The sequence below is a fragment of the Cupressus sempervirens genome, chromosome 7 (assembly GCF_028749045.1).
Source record: "Cupressus sempervirens isolate cs-2001-9-10 chromosome 7, ASM2874904v1, whole genome shotgun sequence".
NCBI classification, from domain to species: domain Eukaryota; kingdom Viridiplantae; phylum Streptophyta; class Pinopsida; order Cupressales; family Cupressaceae; genus Cupressus; species Cupressus sempervirens.
In genome coordinates this window covers 891,141,080-891,159,926 of record NC_143124.1, presented here as the reverse complement: position 1 = coordinate 891,159,926, position 18,847 = coordinate 891,141,080, and the positions used below count along the sequence as shown (strand labels likewise).

The following is an 18,847-nucleotide window of genomic DNA, read 5'->3' as shown; positions in this document are numbered from 1 at the left end:
TCCCCTATGTGTGTCCTGATACATCTTTGGTTAGCATCATACTTATCTCTACATTCTAAAACCACCCCTTGACAACAGACTGCTTCTGGAAAACCCCCAGCTCGCAACAACCCACTCGTAGCTACCTTTTCTGCAATAAATACAGGCTTAGATTTTAGAAACCTTGTCATCAATTTTCTGATATCTTCATTGGCGAGAAAGGTATCTCCTATTACTGGCAAGAGATTGGGTAAGGTGGTGGTTGTGTTTTGTTTGGGCAACTTAGGGTGAGAAGTGGCCATGGCAGAAGGAAGATTACAATTTTAACCACAAGGAAAAGATAAAATGAAAAGGACTAGTAGAGCTATCTTTGCTTTTAAATAGAATTAACATTAGCTAATGGGGAAAAGGAATGATAGTCACAGGTAGGAAGATACGACAAATCTCTTGACAAAAAATATTAAGTTGTAGGTTGCTTGCATGTCCAGGGAAATCAGAATGCTTACCTCATATGGCGATGACATGATGAACAAGAAAGAGAACATTTAATAGTTTGAACAGGAAAGCATATCATGGATGAAAGAGGCAAGTACTAATTTGATAGGACTTTTTAATCATTATTGAGCGTCACTTAACTCTGTACGTATCAAATCTTTTCACCACCTTTTGCACCAATTAGCCATCAAAGCATGTCCTTTCAATCTTTTCGGAAAATATTGGATCATTTCCATACTGGCACTTGTCATTATTCGCATGCCTTTCAGATTAATGAATTTTATACTCTTGAACCATGGGAGAGGGTTCAAGGTTCAAATTCGACAATCTTAGAATATTGGGATATGGTGCTTATGTATTGACTTGATATGACCAAAAAAATTCATTTTAATGTGGAACTTTGAACTTGAACTGTAATAGTTCAATGTTCAAGTTGAAGAAAAGCACCGAGATCCACTTGACATCGTGAGTGTTGTTGGTACTTCCCCGCACCGCCGAAATCTAAACTCTTGAACGTTAAGTCTTGAACCGATGGTTCAAGAGTTCAAGTTCAAGGTTCAGACTTGGGAAGAACATGACACGAAGCCAAAAACAAAGGGAGACATTCTCAAAGTGTTCGGGTGACATTGAACTTTTGAACCTTGAAATTTACTGGTTCAAGTTCAAGGTTCCATAATAACCCCAACCGATATAACTTCGTCAAACACTAAATTCTTTTATAATTCAGTTGTTTGACATTTGTTGAAACACTTTACAAGCTAGCTTTGATACCACTCTAATAACCCTATTTGGTTATAGCTTAAACTAGACATCAATTTCTTTCGTTAATCAACAATCTAACATTTTGTCAAACACTTGGCAATCATTCCCTTGTATGGCTGAAACAATGATCTCAGTTTTTGTTTAGAATGTAATTGGGAACTCTTAAGAATCTTCAAATCTTCTGATGGGTTAAATTCATATAACTATATATAATGCCAACTCCCTACTTATTTAATTTTAAACTTCACATTCATATCAACATTAGAAAGATGATAAACAATTGAATGAACAAGTCCTCATTAATTATTGTCTTAACATAGATTGCAATTACTAAACACCATACAACTATGTGTGAACCTGGATGATTGTCACAATTAGCCTTGAGCTTCTCCACCAATTTGCAGGTCTGAAATGTATTGCTACAGCAGTCCACAGCAGTCCCAAATGATGCCAAACAGTGAATGTGCTGCCTTCAACAGCAGTGATGTAAACACCCAGAATTCTGAAGAATCTAACAGCCAATAGTAGAGGAACTATGCATTCATTGGGTACAGAATTTGCAGACCACTGATAATGCTGACAAGTATGTTGGGTGCAAAAATCTTACGCTAGCAGCGTCTACAAATTGGTTCAAATGCCCAGAAATAATGTGGACAAATACCAACAGCAGTATCATAAACTCTTCCCCATTCTCCGCCCAAAATGTCAACGCCAAGGCAAGGGTATGCTGTAACAGTTATTCCTTCCTGCCAAATTCTGTGACCATAGACTCCCAAGTATGCAGATACGAACAGACTCCACACTAATATATAAACACCCAGTCATGCAAACAAAGCCAATGCTCAAAGTCCAAAGATTCAAGTATTTAAAACTCAGAATGGAGACTCCTTAATTGCAAATTAAATTGCTATTAAATCACAGCTCCAATAATGTCCTCCTAGCAACAACAAATACAGAAGGGTGGCCAATCAAATTCTAAACTCAGCTTAGTCTACTATGCCACAGTAGTAGACTGGAGAATAACTAAATCTTCAGAAACCTGAGATCAAACCCTTATACTTTAGCAAGGATACAAAAATCAGAACCTCAGAAAAGCCACAAAGGCAACAAAAACAAATAAATATTCAACTGTGTTTTTTTCCAACAAAATGAGCTCAGATTTATAATGCTTTGTTGATAAAAGTTTCTAGAAGAAGTCAACTTCTGGAAGTATGGAAGTTTCCCGAAAGAACTCAGCTCTTGAAAGTTTCCAAGACAACTTCACTTTAAATATTAAATACTTGGCTTAGGAAATGGCCCCCTCCAATGATGACTCAAGCTTCAACTTGATTGAAATTATAAAGTTAAATTATAACTTTTTAACAAGCCATTTAATAATTTAATAATAATTTGGCCACTATTAATATAATAACTCCCAAACTACTCATCATTTAAATATGCTGTCCGAAGTAGGAGTTATACCTATTATTTCTCCATGTGACCAAATGCACTTTCCGATTATAGAAAGGGTCCATCTCAATCAACACCCAACTTACCACAAATAGTAAGTACACAAATCTAAGCCCAAATGAAGTTCTATTTGAGCCAAACGAAGACCAACCTATAGCTTGCTGAATTGTGGAGAAGACAAGATCCTTCCTAGACAAGCAATTGCCTTAGAAGACCCTCTATCCACAATAATTAGCCTATGAGGACCAAAATAATAGGCTAATCCTTCAAACTTCGATGCTGGCAAATCCTTCAAACTTCGATGTTGGCAAAATTGGGGACATTAGAGGTTCAAACTTGAACTTGATTTTTCACAAAAGACTCTAAAAAGTGTCTAAAAGATTGAAACTTAGAATGTGAGTAGAGGCATCAATGACTCTAACAAAGGTTGGCTGGTCAAAGACTAGATTTTGAAAGCAACGATTGACTTAGTTATGTTACAGGAAATAAAGTTATTAATTGAAGAGAGTGATAAGTTCTTCAAATCATGGAAAAGTTGGTCTTTTTTTGCTTCGCTTGCAAATGGGGTGTCAGGTGGCTTGGCAATAGTTTGGAAGTCTTCTAGCTGCCAAATCCAGATTATTAGCTCTTGTCCAATTTGGATAGTGCTTTGTGTTTTCTGCTTTAATTTGAATTTCTCTTTGGTTAATTGTTATGCCCTAACTTCATTATTGGGGAAACAATGTTTGTGGGGTTTTCTTTCTCAGCTTCTTTTGGAATTGAGTGATTCAAAGGTTATTCTAGGTGGTGATTTGAATGCTTGTTTTGGAATGAAAGACAAGATGGGTGGTATTTTACCCTCCCCCAAAGTTACATAGGATTTTAAAGACTTTATTGAAGGTAATGCTGTGTTGGATTATAAGCCAGCTAATGGTATTGTTACTTGGTCTAATATGAGGAAAGGCAACAAATTTGTGGGAGTTTGTTTAGACAGATTCCTTCTTAGTCATGTTTGGGTTTTGGAGATGAGATGTTGTGTCTCTTCTATTCTTCCTTTCATGAGGTCGGATTGCTTCGCACTTGATCTTATTACCAATATGAACTCATTACCTAGGCCAAGGTCCTATTTTAAAATTGAAACAATGTGGTTGGTTCATTGATAAAGACTTCTTATCTCCGTTATTTGATTGGTGAAATTCTTGTTCTTTTATTAAGGGCTCTAGAATGCCTCAGCTTCGTAACAAATTGGGTCATTTGAAAACTTGTATCAAAGCATGAAATATTTCAACTTTTGGTAATATCTTTCAGGAAACTTGGCCCTTGGCCACGGTTGATGTGTTGTTTTCATGTCTTTATGCTGTAGCGTTGTATGTGTGGGGTCAATTATGGATTGTACGTTTCTAGTATCAGTTCCCTTTGTGGCTTTGTACTTTCGGGTTCTTAATGTGGAATGGTTGTCACATTTTTCTTTTCTTTGGTACATGTGTGAATTTGTATTGTGAAACATTGGCTCTTTGTTTTTCAAGCTATCTTGTATTGTGGTTTCTCTATGTGGTGTGATGGCTGCATTGCACCTTGGGCTGATGTAAGTTCTTTAGGTAATGGGACGTTTTAAGCCGGAGAATGCGATAGTTGGGTCCCTTCTTAGTACATTTTTCGAGCTGGACTTGGAGATTTCGTATCTTTCACAATATGCTGCATTGATGTTTTAATGATGGTACGATGGCTTGTAGAGCCTTGGCTATTTAATTACCTCTCTCTCCATGTGTTGGTGCATTCGTTTTTTGGCCTGCTTAATGTTTGTTTGAAGTCTACTTCTGTGTGTTGCCGAGGGTTCCCTGGTTGGTGTTTCGATAGTGGTCTTGTGGCCGAGGATAGGTGTGGGCAAAAATGGACTACTTTGATTTGAATCTTCGTATTCCAGTTGCCATTAAACCGTGGGAGTTTCTAGTGTCGCAGTCATATCTTTCACACCAATTCTTTGTGTCGTTCCATGCATTACTGAGAGAGGTCGTAAGGGCTGTTTGGTAGCTGATTGGGGATGGTGTTCTCCTACCCCATGCTCCAAGGTCAATCTACCATTCTCAGGTTGTTTCAATTTTCATGTCTAACCTTTTTGATGTGGTGTCAGATTATAGAATTTTCACATGGATAGCTGCACAGGTTGTGAACCCAAAATTTTGTGATAATGAAGATATTCACTTGGCCATATCAGCTATAAATTGTATGGATTTGAGGCCTGGGCAGTGGGTATATTCCCTCCTCATTACTTGGATGACCAAATAGAATTTACGAGAATGTTTGATGTTATTAAAATTGGTTTGCAAAGCTGAGATTATTTTTATTTGAGGAGAGAAGTTGGGTACTTGGTAGGGTTCATTCCTTCTGCTACGATGGTCAAAGCTTTCAAGGTGTTTAAAGTTGTGACGGTCCTTCTCCAGTTTGATGATGGTGATCTTATTGTTTGTCGTGTGCCTATTTTGCACCCTTCTTCCTTTTCTATATTCTTGGCATCTTCTCATAGTGTTTGTTTTGCTTCTTTGGGGGCTAACAGAGTTTGGAAGGGGAAGGCTAAGCTGGGTGATAATGCTGGTGATTGCTCTCGCAGGTCGCCAACCTAATATGGTTTTTTATTTTCCAAAATTTTAATATAATATCTAGGGTTGTAATTTCCTACATAAGGCTGTATTTTGCTCAAAACATTTATGTTTGTAACCTTTACACTATACATTCACTCTCCCTATGTTTTAGATATGGGTTGAGAACTGGGGTTCTTTGTAATTTTTTGCTGCATATGGTTTTTGGGGGACTGCCATTTGGTGGGTTTTTGTTTGGATTCTTCTTCCTCTATAATGCTACCATATGTATGAAAATATGTAACCTTTTGAGTTATTAATATAAGTATAGGTCTTAGACCTTTTACCTTAAAAAAAATGAAGTACCCTCTCACATTTAGGTGAAAAGACACCTTATAGCCTTTTCTCGCAATCGTAAATGGGATAGATAAATTCTTCTTATAAGGATTATTTGCCACATTGAAAGGGATGTTAGAGTACTAAATATCATTACATGCAGTGTTTCCACACTTGTGCACCTCCCTATTCCACTGAGTTGCCTTTAATGACGCTTTTGCTCCAAGTGTATTTTGGGCTGAAAAAATTATATCTCATGGATATAGGTGTTAATAGTAGTGCTTTACTAGAAGAAGGCGAAATGGTTCTTGTGGTGGTAATGGATTTGGTTTTGAGATGTGGACCTTGAAGAGAGTCCATTATATGTTGAAGTGCATTTTCATATGATTCAAGGTTGATTGGAGCATCTCAAGAAGCAATTGGGGATGTTGGTATTGCTGCCTTTGTCCTCTCCCTTCGAAAATTTTCCTCCTTCACAGTTGTAAGTATAGCATTAATTTCTCTCTTTTTTATTTATTTAGTGGTCTTAGGACAACCGCTACCATCATGATTTGTAATGCTTGCAAGATGATATTTAAAGCGGTTTATGTGTCCAAGAAATGCTTTTGATCTAATGCAGAAAGTTGAGCCATGTTACAGTCCTTGACATGTACTCTTTCAAGCAAGTTCTCTAGCTCCTATAGGACAGATACCTACACATGATTGCTGTTAAAGTAACAAAGATCGTTTCTGGAAATGTATAGTCATGGCCATTGTTATTGATGATTTTTCAAATGCAGATTTGGATCTCATATAAATATGAGAGGAGGAGACATATCTCTTGAAGAGACATGTCCCTCTAGTTAATCATCATTTAGTTAATAAGTAACTATATGTATAACTCACCTTTAAGCATATATATACTATTAATATATTAACCATGTATGTAATATATTAAGCATATATGTAATATATTATTGTATTATTATATAATAATATATAATGCATAATATATATAATATATATTATATTACATATATAATATAATATATATAAGATAGATAATGCATAATATATATAATATATGTTATATTACATATATAATATATATTATATATATAAGATATTTATCTTAAAGATAATTTACTATCAACGAGGTATCTCATGATAAAATCAATCCAACAGAAGCTACAACAAAGTCATGTCACGTAGAGACATGACTCTACTTGGCCAAAGGCCATGTATGGTCATGTCCCTACTTGATCACCGTCGTAAGCAAATACAATTAGTTTGCTTCTCAATCGACAATCATGTGGTGGTAAAACAATTACATTTAGGAACTTCATAACATAATAGTCTCTTCTAATTATAAGAGCCTGATTAGTTAAGTAAAGTCATTTATAAATAAATAGACATATATCTATATATATATATATATATATATATATATATATATATATTCTTATCATAATACGAGACATAAAACAATGTTCATATAAATCATGAATACAAATACTCAATGTAATGAGTATATCACTTAGACTGATGCTATACTTCAACACTCCCTCTTAGCAATGGAGAAGTGACAAAAACATTTTATGAGATATTAGTATCAAGGATATCTATACACAACATATTATTTGACTTTAACACTCTGAAATAGTGACTTGTCAAATAATTACAATCACAATGTTATAAACACTATCATAACATAAATTATGATCTCTAATTGTCTGAAACAATACCTAGAGTAATCATAATGCTTTTGTTATCAATGACTTCCGGTGTATCCGGAACAAAACTGTCATAATAATAGGTCTATCATTCGCAAGATCGTCACCTTACAAAGATTACCTTCTCTCTGTTTGTTATCATGGTGTCCGGCAAAATCCGACCCAAAGAACCATGATAACAGGTCTAACATTTATAAGATCGTCATCGTATAATGGTTAACTTCTATTTATATATGTCAATGAAAGATCATCACCTTTCATTACATATCATATGTGAAATGGTACAAAGGGTTTTCACCTCATATTTCTCTCTCATAGAGGAGAGCGCATTATAAAGAATTTCTTAGAACTTCTCCTCATAGAGAAGATATCATCCACAAAGGATTGCATCTCAAAATTTCTCCATTTGAACATCGATCCTGGGAAGTCAGGTCCTCTTGTTACTTTCTCAGAAACTCTCTTTACCCAAGGATGCCTGTTGAACTCATCACTCTCTCATGATATACGTAGGAGTAGGGCCATCAACATCATGCAGTCAACAATAAAGAGATGGACTCTTTTCCTGTTTGGAATATACAATGAGAAGTGGATTCCATTTGAGGACATTTCCAAGACAGATCAATGTAGGGAGTTATATACTATTCTAAACGAAAACAACAAACAACGTTGACTTAATTCTTATCAACTTTGGTGTCTCTTTCACCAATAAATGAGCTTTCATTCAATGCATTAAAGATGAATCAATCAACATTGTTCTTTTAATATTCATTAATCGCTCAAGAAGTCAAGAAAATATTCAATCACCAAGATCAAGCCACAAAGGTTATATTTTTAGATGACCAAGTTCTTTCATCGGACTGTAATGTCCCCTCTTTAGTTCGACATGGCATTAAACATGGATTTGCCTATCCCAGACTCTCGTAGGCAAATGGTGTGGAGAGAGAGTCAATGTTGCGGATCAGATGGTCATATTATGCTTTTGAAGAAGTATTAAGAGGTTTTATTTCATTATTATGTGTTATTGGGGCCTACATGTTATAATTTTAAGTTGAGTTGCACTTTTTATTTTTTTTAAAGTTACTTTATTATAAAAAGTGCATTATAATGAGAAGTTTATAAAGGATGTTTCTAGAAGTTCTAGTAACTTCTTAGAAAAGTAAATAAATAGAGGGCTGGGCCTCTCATTTGGGCATGCGGGGATTTGAGATTTCTTCTACTTCTTCATTGTGGAGCAATTTGTAGCCTCTTGGGTCTGCAAATTATTCGATCTTTGGGAACGAATCACTCCCTTGGATTGGCGACTTTGAGGGTGTGAAATATCACCTGAATTGTTGCAGTTGAGGAGTTGGTATTCAGCCATCTCATTTGAACTCCATTGAGAAATTGTTTGAAGGGTTTATTTTGATTGGAATAAGGGTTTCAGATTTGCCCTAGCATTGGTGAAGCATGTGACAAGGGTTTGGAAGCAATTCAGCACTTTTCTGTGAAGTCCATATCTGGGCCTGCGACACATTTTTGCTCATATCTTCCTATCCCTTTGGAGTTCGATTTTATGCATTGGAGGGGTTATATATTAACCCTAGGCGTTTCAGATCATACCAAATTCGGCACCCATTACCAAGTAGATTATTTTATAGCAGGGCCGTACATAACAAGGCTGAACTAGGGCACGGGTCACAAATTTGTTCGTATCTCACAAACAGTTCAGAGATTAATTTTATGCCTTTGGGAAATCATCAAACAACCCTAGGCGTCCCTGTTTAGGGCATTTTCGTCAGCAGAAAAAATACAAAAAATTCAGACATTGAAATCGCAGTCTCTCAGCTACCTGGTACAGCCAGCACAGGGTTGCAGATTTGTCACAGTTGGAGGGCAGTTTGGACAGATTTGAGGAGTCTTCTTCATCAGCTTTCATCAGCAATTAAGGCAGCGTCTCCAGGTTTTTATACATTGCTTAGTGATTGAGTTTTTGCACAGAATTGCATATATATATACAGTTACTGGTGAATCAGTCCAGAATGCGTTATAATCAGTCATCATTGTAATTGGATTGATGCATTGTAAGGTTTTGTTATTGTCCTAGGTTCATTGTAATGGTCCATATCAATTCAGAAAACAGTCTTTATAATCAGTCATTATCATTTATGATCTGCCATTGCATAGCTGTGACAGTCCATTAAAAATCAGATATTGTAAACCAGTCATCTACCATTCCAAATCTGAACAGTGATATTCTTTCAAAGCATTGTATTGTCTTATGCACAAAGGTTGATATGATGTAAACTGAATTACTTGGTTGTGACAGTCTACTAAGATCTCATATTCAGTCATTGATGTACACAGTCCTTACAATCAGATTGCATGCATTGCTAGGATTAGATATAATGGTTTATATGCTGTCCTCAATCCATGTTAGTATTCACATACAAATCTGAAAATTGTCATATTTTAAATATTGTTATTGTTATCGTAAATTACATGCCAAGTGTTTGATAAAATTCCTAGTTCATTCTGAGGGTTTCAGTGGTCTTTATAGTAAGGGTCATTACAGACCAAGTTAGTAACCGTTGCACCAAAAGCCCGGACTGTTAGTAAACGACACCTCCCTGCGTTAAGGGGGCAACCCCAGGATAGCCTCGCTGGCGAGGACCCCGGACACGTGGTAGCGACAAACCGCACGGACAGACCTACGTCACCTTCCGTTAGGGGTCCACTCTGGGGACATCACAGCCCACCACGCTCCGCGGGTCTCGACCTTGAGACCTCCGGCTCTGATACCAAGTTAGTAACCGTTGCACCAAAAGCCCGGACTGTTAGTAAACGACACCTCCCTGCGTTAAGGGGGCAACCCCAGGATAGCCTCGCTGGCGAGGACCCCGGACACGTGGTAGCGACAAACCGCACGGACAGACCTACGTCACCTTCCGTTAGGGGCCCACTCTGGGGACATCACACGGACTAGTTGAGTTTTTTGTGGAAATCTTTCCAAAACCTCGTTGACTTGTTGCTTCAAATTTTGAGATAGAAACTCGATGATCATAAATATTAAAGTTAAATTTCTCTATTTCTGTTTCTCTCTCTTCTGTAGATCTACTTCAATTTCTAATAGTCACTCACTTCTATATTTCCAAATTTTGTTATTCAATATGGAAACTTTCTCTCTCTTCTTAGAATGTTTCGATTTCTCTTTTTGTTTAATTACACATTCATTATTTTACCATCATATGGTATCAAAACTATTTTTTCGAAAAATAATAATTCATTATTGAAACTTTCTAAGTTAGTTTTTGAAATAGGTTTTGAAAATCTTTAATTTCTTCATGAAATTTTAGACTAAAGATTTTCAACATCTTTTTCTTGGGTGTGGTCAAAAATTTGTTTGTAGGGATCTTTTTCTAAAATCCGTTTAGGGTTCGTGCATTTTTTTTCTATGGGCAACTTTTCTCCTGTAACTCGTGTCATCTGCCTTTCCCTTGCTCGCAGAACCACTTCCTATGAGAAATGGCTGGTTTTAACGTTTTTGCACTTGCATTAGACATAATTTTGTGGTTTGTTTTTCTGCAATTTCATGGCCTTCTTTTTGGGCATTTTCGACTGTTTTTTCAACACATTTTCTGCAAAGGGCGTTGTCTAGGGTGTTTTAAACCCTCTGCTTGTTATTTTCATCAATAGTTTCGTTTCAACCATTTTTTACAATCAAATCTGCAATTTTTTATTGTTATTAAAAAACGGCTAGGGTTTCCTTTGGAACTCTCTTTTTTCGTGTCGGTTGTAAAAACTTTTTGTATATTCTTGGTGGGTTTTGCCAAATCTCAATTGGATCGGTCTCCATTTTTTTTGGGTGTGTCGTTTTCCATGGCTCGCTTTTTGAGTCAATGGATTTAGAAGTTGATTTGAGCTTGTTTCTGGGTTTTTTGAGCTCTCTTCTGGGTGTCCTTTCATTTTTTTGGGTCTTTCGTTAATTTGCCTTGAAGTTCATACCTTTTCATATCTTCACGTTTTTTGCATAAAAAACATGTCATGGAATCTCTCACCAATCTTCTCTTGGAAGGTAGTCAAAGATTCGATGGAAAAAACTACTACACCTAGAAGTAGAGAATGATGATGATCTTTGAGTACTGTTGTGATGAGGAGCTTGTTTTGGGTACTGATACTTGTCCTACCATAGTCAAAGCTACCACAAACCATTATTGCAGAACATACAGAGCAGATTTTCTTGCAATTTTTTTTTGAAGTTTGATTGACCATTGAGGGAGGGTATTAGAGTTAAAATCTCTCTATTCTTGTTTCTCCCTCTTCCGTAGATTTACTTCTATTTCGTCACTACTCTTCTATGTTTTCATATTCTCTATCTATTCAATATGGAAACTTTCTCTTCCTTTATTTAGATTGTTTCTATTTTTCTCTCTTTGTTCGTTATAGAAACATTCTTCTATATACTTGTATATATAGATCATTTATGATCTCTATTTAATAACACACTCATTACCATCAGAATAAAGACTTGCAAATTTTCCTTGAGTCTTTAATCAATGGCAAAGACAAAAAGATTTTTAACTTGTACCAAATAGGTATGCAGTGTTCAAAGAATTAAAATTTCATACCATTATGTTGCGATGACTTTTTGTTTTCTTTGATAATATGTATAAGCTGTGGCAGGCTTTTAAAACTCCTTCTGTGTCCCTGCAAAATATACTATAGACCATGAGTAATAGTCAATGCTACTTTGTATGGCACTGACAGGGTAGTGTCAAACATGTACGACAGATACAGTACATAGCTTCAATCTATATTTCAAAAGTGGTTCAGCTGTGTTCATCTTACATCATCATAATAGTGTAAATAAGAAAGGTAATATCAACAGAAATATATATGTAATCATCAGTGCTTTTATTATGATATGGCAGTTACAATACGAATCTGTTGCAGAACCCTCCTTATACACACGGGAAATTAAATAAATCACACCACACTATCAATTGACAGAACCAATTTGCAATTCACACCACATTGGAACCACAGAACTAGAATACAATGACAATTGTGCAAATCACAAAATTGTAGAAATGGATGAGAATATTCCCTGCTCCACTTGTCTCAAGGTGAAGGGTTTTGACTTCAAACACTTGCATGTCAAGGGTTTCTCTTCTTCTGACCGAATAGATGCACACAAGATACAAGCTATTAGATAAATCAAGCAGATTAAAAAATTCTGGATGCCTCTTTTTGCCAACGCAGTTCATCTGTCCTTCAATCAACTACATGCCAATGGCGTTCTTGGGAGAAACTAGATGAAGACAAGGTGCAAGATATTAGAGAAATCAAATAGATGAAATATATTCTCGATGCCTCTTTAACCTAGCTCAGCTTTTCTTTAATAATCGTTTATTGACTTATTTTTGCCCTGTTAGAAGTGTGTAGATTTTTATTTTAAAAATTGATATTTCAATTGACCCCTTAGCCAGACACTTTTATAATCACACTAGATCCTCTTTATAAAAAATATTTTTTAACATTATGTTGGACCTTTTTTGTTAAAATAATAATATTACATTGCCCATTTAAAAAAAACTGTAGTCATTGGACAACCTGGGATACTGTTTTATGGTTTCATCATTTAAATTAAAAATAGGGAATGGGATAAAGTGCTTAAAATCCAGATAGAAGGTTTCGCTGTAAAAACAAGAGTGGATGCCACTGATATTTCAATTGACCCCTTAGCGAGACACTTTTATAATCACACTAGATCCTCTTTATAAAAAATATTTTTTAACATTATGTTGGACCTTTTTTGTTAAAATAATAATATTACATTGCCCATTTAAAAAAAATTGTAGTCATTGGACAACCTGGGATACTGTTTTATGGTTTCATCATTTAAATTAAAAATAGTGGATGGGATAAAGTGCTTAAAATCCAGATAGAAGGTTTCACTGTAAAAACAAGAGTGGATGCCACAGGCTGGCAGCATTCTTCATGAATAATCTTAAACATTTTCAATGCCATTTTGCTTTCATTTTAGACTAAACTTATTTTCTCATGTTTTTTAAGGATTATTGATTAGATGAACATGAATATTTGATCTTACTTTTATGTAATATTCATCTGGATCCAGATTGTGACAGGCGAGCAGTGCTTATTGTTGGAAAGAAACTGAAGAGTGTGTCTAAGCAATCTTTGCTTAAGGCCAATATTCTTCAGATTTCAAGGCATTTTTCATCAGCAGACAAACAGTGTCACAATGATTTCAACTCTTCCACTAATGGCAGCCATAAACTTTGGGGATTATGTTTAAAAACTTACCTTAAACTTCTTTCTTTTAAGAACAAATTGGTTGAAGAGGAGGTGGATGATACAAATTCGAATAGCCTCCATGAAAACCAGAAGTTGCAAAAGTTTCATTTGGATCAAAACAAAATGTTAATGGCGCTAAGTTCAAAAAATGAATTAGAGTTTGATGTGTAGTTCCCTTTTGTGCATGTCGTACAAAGAAAAGAAAGTGGTTTTCTTGCTCATTGAGATTGTAGGAGGACATATACAGTTCTTTACCGTAATACTTCATTTCAACACCATTTGTCTCAAAACTAAGGGGAGATTAAATACACTAGCTGACAGGGTCGAGATTTAAAAAAAGGAGGTTTTGGATTATGAGGAAATTTTCTTGGATCGAGTCTCCAATAAATGTTAATTTTTAGTACCTATTTAACACAGGCTTGGCATAAATTGACACATTCTACACTGTTAGAGTCAAAGATGTGCAGGAATACTTCTATCATTCTGTGCTTATATTGACGATCATTTTAATATTGCTAGAATCTTGAGGTTTTAGAACACAAACACGCTATTTATTCCACTTGAAAAGATGATACCATCTCTGTAAATCTTGAATTGTTATTTGAAGCTTAGATTAAATAGTGGGGTTTATTTTGTTAGATTTCACTTTTTCAAGACACCTATAGAAGTGGAGTAGTCTGATCAAATAAAGCTAGAAGACAAAAGCATAACAGTCATAACATGAGAAGAGAATGAAATACATCATTCTGTGCAATCAATTAGTAAGTAGGCTAGGGCACTGTAAGAAGCCTAAATGCCACATTTGCATTGCAAAAGCTAATATAGTTGCTAAAGAGGATTGGTACTTAATGAAAGAGTTTAGGGAAGTAGTAGCTATTAATTAAATATCCTGATAATTTGATTATGGATGAGGATCTAAGCTTAATTCATTTGTGAAAACATATAATTGATATAATTATGGTAGATAATATGTCTAAATAGAACAATTAAGTATTATTTTTAATATGAAAATTTGAAATTGAAATTAATATTTTAAATGTCTTGATGGTTGGTTAATGAACAGGCTTTCGCTGGGGAGGTTTAATTAATTAGTCTTGCTTTTGGTGGGTCTCCCTTACGAAATATGTACACACTAGAATAATCTATTGATTTTATATGAGGAGTCCTAAATCTGTGTCTGATTCACATCTATATCCTTATGATGGATGACATCAAGTGATTTGGATTATAATGATACATAATGTCACATTGATTTATTGACAAGCATTATTATGTTATTCTAGTTGTTAATTTTCATTTTAGCTTCTCACAAGGTCTTTGATGTTCTTTTTTGTTTATCTAAAGTATCTCATTTCTTGTAAGAATGTTTATGTTGAATCTAGACTATTAAAGTGAAAGCCTATGTAAGTTCTATGATAATATATCTACACAGCGAATTCTGGCATATGCTTCATTTAATTGTATTTTATGATTTTTGCCAGCTTTGTGACTTTGGGTTTGCAAGAGCGATGTCTTGTAATACTATGGTTCTCCGTTCCATCAAAGGTGAGTTTTCCAATGTTTATGTATTTTTTATTGCAATGTGTTTACATATCCAATGTTTGCGTCTTCTATTAATACACATCATAGACAATATTGCTATTGCTTCATATTCACTGGTTTTGGTTTCTCTCATCCAAAACAATAACTTTATTATTAAAATTTAATCTCCAATTTATCAGGTTTGGCTTATGGTATGCCTTCTATAGGCATTGTTAGGCAAAGATAAGGAATTCAAACTCATTGCAAGTTATGTGAGTTTGGTGAGTTGGTTACTTGAGGAAGTCCATTGGCGAGTTTTGCTGACTCGTCAGCTTCGCTCGATGAGTTTTGCACATAAGTCTCATGACCCGGTGAGTCAACGAGTTATGGCAAAACTTGTTGGGTCCGTGTTGGATAACTCGCGTTGTGATAGTCACATTTGTTAAAAATATAGGATCTCTGATAGATAAACAATTACAAATATGTGTTTTAAATTTGAATCAAATAAGCAGAATAACTTTACTTATCTTTTTGTATTTGAAGCAAGTTCTTTGAATTCTTTCTTCCTCAGCACTGATTGCTTTTACTGGATCGCTGTAAGAAAAATATTGTGAATGATAATGGCAATAATATTATAACATGAGTATAACTCTGCAGGTACTTGTATGTTTTGTTGTATATGTTCATTGCAGATTGTGTGATCCAAAAATATACATAATGAACAGTCATGACTCTGAAGAGTCATGCCCCTACGTGGCCCAAGGGCCACGTAGGGACATGCCTCTTCGGAGGCATGTTTATCTTAACAGATAACTGTTCATACTTTTGTTTACCCGATAACACTGGGCTTAATTACGATGATATAATTGCATCAAAACACGGGTTGGAGACCCGACATAAGAAAGCATGCTTAAAGCGGATTAACGCCCCGACAATATCATCAGTCGGGAATAACAAAAGGTCAGTGTTAATCTTAGTTACGGGTAACATGAAACCCGACAGTGATATCTGCTATGTATAATGTGAAATCCGACAACAAGGTCTGTCATGGATAATATGAAGTTTGACCACTCAAGTCGGTCGATCATAATGCATATTTTACTATCATAAAAAATAAAATAAAAATAAAATACATACATACATACATACATACATACATACATATATATATATATATATAGCAGAGGTGTATGTATATGTACATGTATGCATACATTAGTATGAATACATGTACGTATAGATATGCCTCTGTCATGTATATCAGACAGTGATGCATGCATACTTCTTAGAAATGAAAGATAGATATCAGAGTCAGAATACAAATTGCTTATATCTTTGAAATAATAACATCATAGAAGATTCAGATTTACTTCTCTTGACGCTAAAACATCAACAACATTTTGCCAATGCTTTTTCCTTCTTTTTTTTTCAACTTATGCTTTGTAATTTGCCCTAAAAGACATTCTATTTGCTTGTTATAAAAAGAAGAAAGGAAAAGTGAGAGAGAGGAAGGAAAACGGGAGGCGAGAGGTTTGCATTAACAACATCAAGGAGTTCATAGAAAGACTTCCAAACTCATTTGAAAGTGGTAAGTGTTAAATTTTGTAGATTTTGTTGGTATGTTTATCGATTTTTAGTCAAACACGGGGACTCCTACCCCCTCCCAATCCTCGAAGTACTTGTCCTTGCACTGAGTACTTGAGGTACCCAAGTATCCCCAGTTTGGCCATTCGGCAACCATGCCACCACTGGGATTGGTACTTCAATTTCTATTTGAATTTTGATTTTTGAATGTTATTGTCATATGTGTGTGTATATATATATGGTATGTACTGTGTACTATGTTCTATATGTGTATTTGGTATGTACTGTGTACTATGTTCTATATGTGTATTTGGTATGTACTATGTCACTATGTTGAATGTTCAATGGTTTTAGTTCATGTTGCAATTTTGCTATGTTCAAGAATTTTAATTTGGTATGTTATACTGAAACATGATTTCATAACTTGCATATCAAGTTCTATTTGTATATTATACAACACCCCTCCCTTACCTGTTGTCCTATAACCATCCCAAAATTGAGGCCCATTGTCCACCCTTCCTGGAAACTTGTCCTAGTGTCCTGGCTTCTCAGAAATTCATCTCGATGTTCTCAAGCATTGGTGTTACACTTCAATATTTCATTTGTTTGTTAGTTTTTTTAGTCTTAACTTTCCAAATCTTGATTGTTTTCTATTAAAATATAAAGTGCATGCTTCAATGAGAGAAGTCAAATAACAAGATTTGATTATTTCTTTATTAGTTTACAAGTTTATAAAATTATCTTAATGCAACATCCTTCTCATTTTAAAAATAATAATTTTTACAGTGCCTCCAAATGATTTAGCTTAGAAATGTACTGAAGAAAAAGTCAAACAAAATGTTTGAGTTTTTAATCTCTACTCTTTTAGTTTTCTTTATTGCAATGGTGTTTGTCTGAACTTGCATCACCATTTTGTATTCAGACAAGTTTGATAGGGCAACGAATGGTAGGCCGCTTGCAGATTCGATCACGATCCTTCAACATATGAGTGCAACAAATCGCTTCATCTGACCATGGCTACAACACAAATTCTAGTAGATACTCTAATCTAACCATAGCTTTGATCATAGTTCTGAGAGTTGCCCTAAAATCGCTAGAATCGCCGGTTTGGTGATTCAATTTAGGCATGGCGATTTTTTTGGATCTAGTGAATTGAATCACCAATTTTTTGCCATGAATCATTGATTCATGCAAAAAATTGCTTGAATCGGCTCCATGAATTGGTTGCGCGACAAGCAAAAAAGTGAACTCATTTTTTAATAAAAACACGAGGACCTTGAGGATGATGATGAGGCTTGAGATGGAGCTTTGTTTTTTCATTTTGTTTACATATATTGATAGACATACGTTTCTTGAATCTTCATCTTAGAGTCTTATATACATTTATGATTTGATGTCTTATGGATCTTCATCTTACATACATTCTATGATTTGAATCATTATGATCCTATGATTTCTATTTACTTCAACTACAACCTATAATTTACATATTATGTGTAACATAGTTATGTATGTGATGGATTATCATTTGTGTTCCATGTTTATGTGTGTTAACTTCTATTTGATGATGTTATAGTGTGTTCAATTATATTCAATAAATGGTGCATGAAATAAGTTTTAAATTGTTAAAATCTCTAAATTTAAAGGGTTTTTGCTGATTCGATACCGATTCATAGCCGATTCGATATCGATTCATAGCCGATTCATGATTCAATTCGATTCAGCCTTGCGGATTTCTATCCGATTCCGATTCCCATAACTTTGGCTTTGATACTATGTTAAAATTTTGATGATGCTAAATCAATATTGAAAAATACTGAATATGAATTGCTAGGTCTGAATCTGAACTAGTGGTATTTGATCCACAAAAGGTAGAACATTTATTGATTTAAATATCTCCTAATGTGGATCGGATCTGCAGTAAGTATTCACGTAAGAGACTGATCCCATGAAAAACCATGTCTTATGAATGTGCCTTTTCATATCAAATTAGACACCCAATCTCTAATCAAGATTTATTACTTAACAGACACAAATGCTTATTAAGTTTAATCTGATTTGATCTTTGCACAAATAAATATATATCCAATCTGAAAATGATCACTAATAGTAATGCTCGATTGAGATCCTATATGAAACTTGAAATAGCAATAATCTGCA

The 18,847-nt window shown here is 34.9% G+C and overlaps 1 protein-coding gene across 1 annotated transcript in view; it reads left to right on the top strand.

Annotated features, from left to right (window-relative positions):
- FU (kinase family with ARM repeat domain-containing protein) overlaps nt 1-18,847 on the top strand; it is a 183,877-nt gene that overhangs the window by 63,762 nt on the left and 101,268 nt on the right. The window contains exon 8 of the mRNA XM_089793391.1: nt 15,064-15,127. Within this exon, the coding sequence (XP_089649517.1) occupies nt 15,064-15,127 (64 nt within the window). The remainder of the gene's footprint in view (nt 1-15,063; nt 15,128-18,847) is intronic.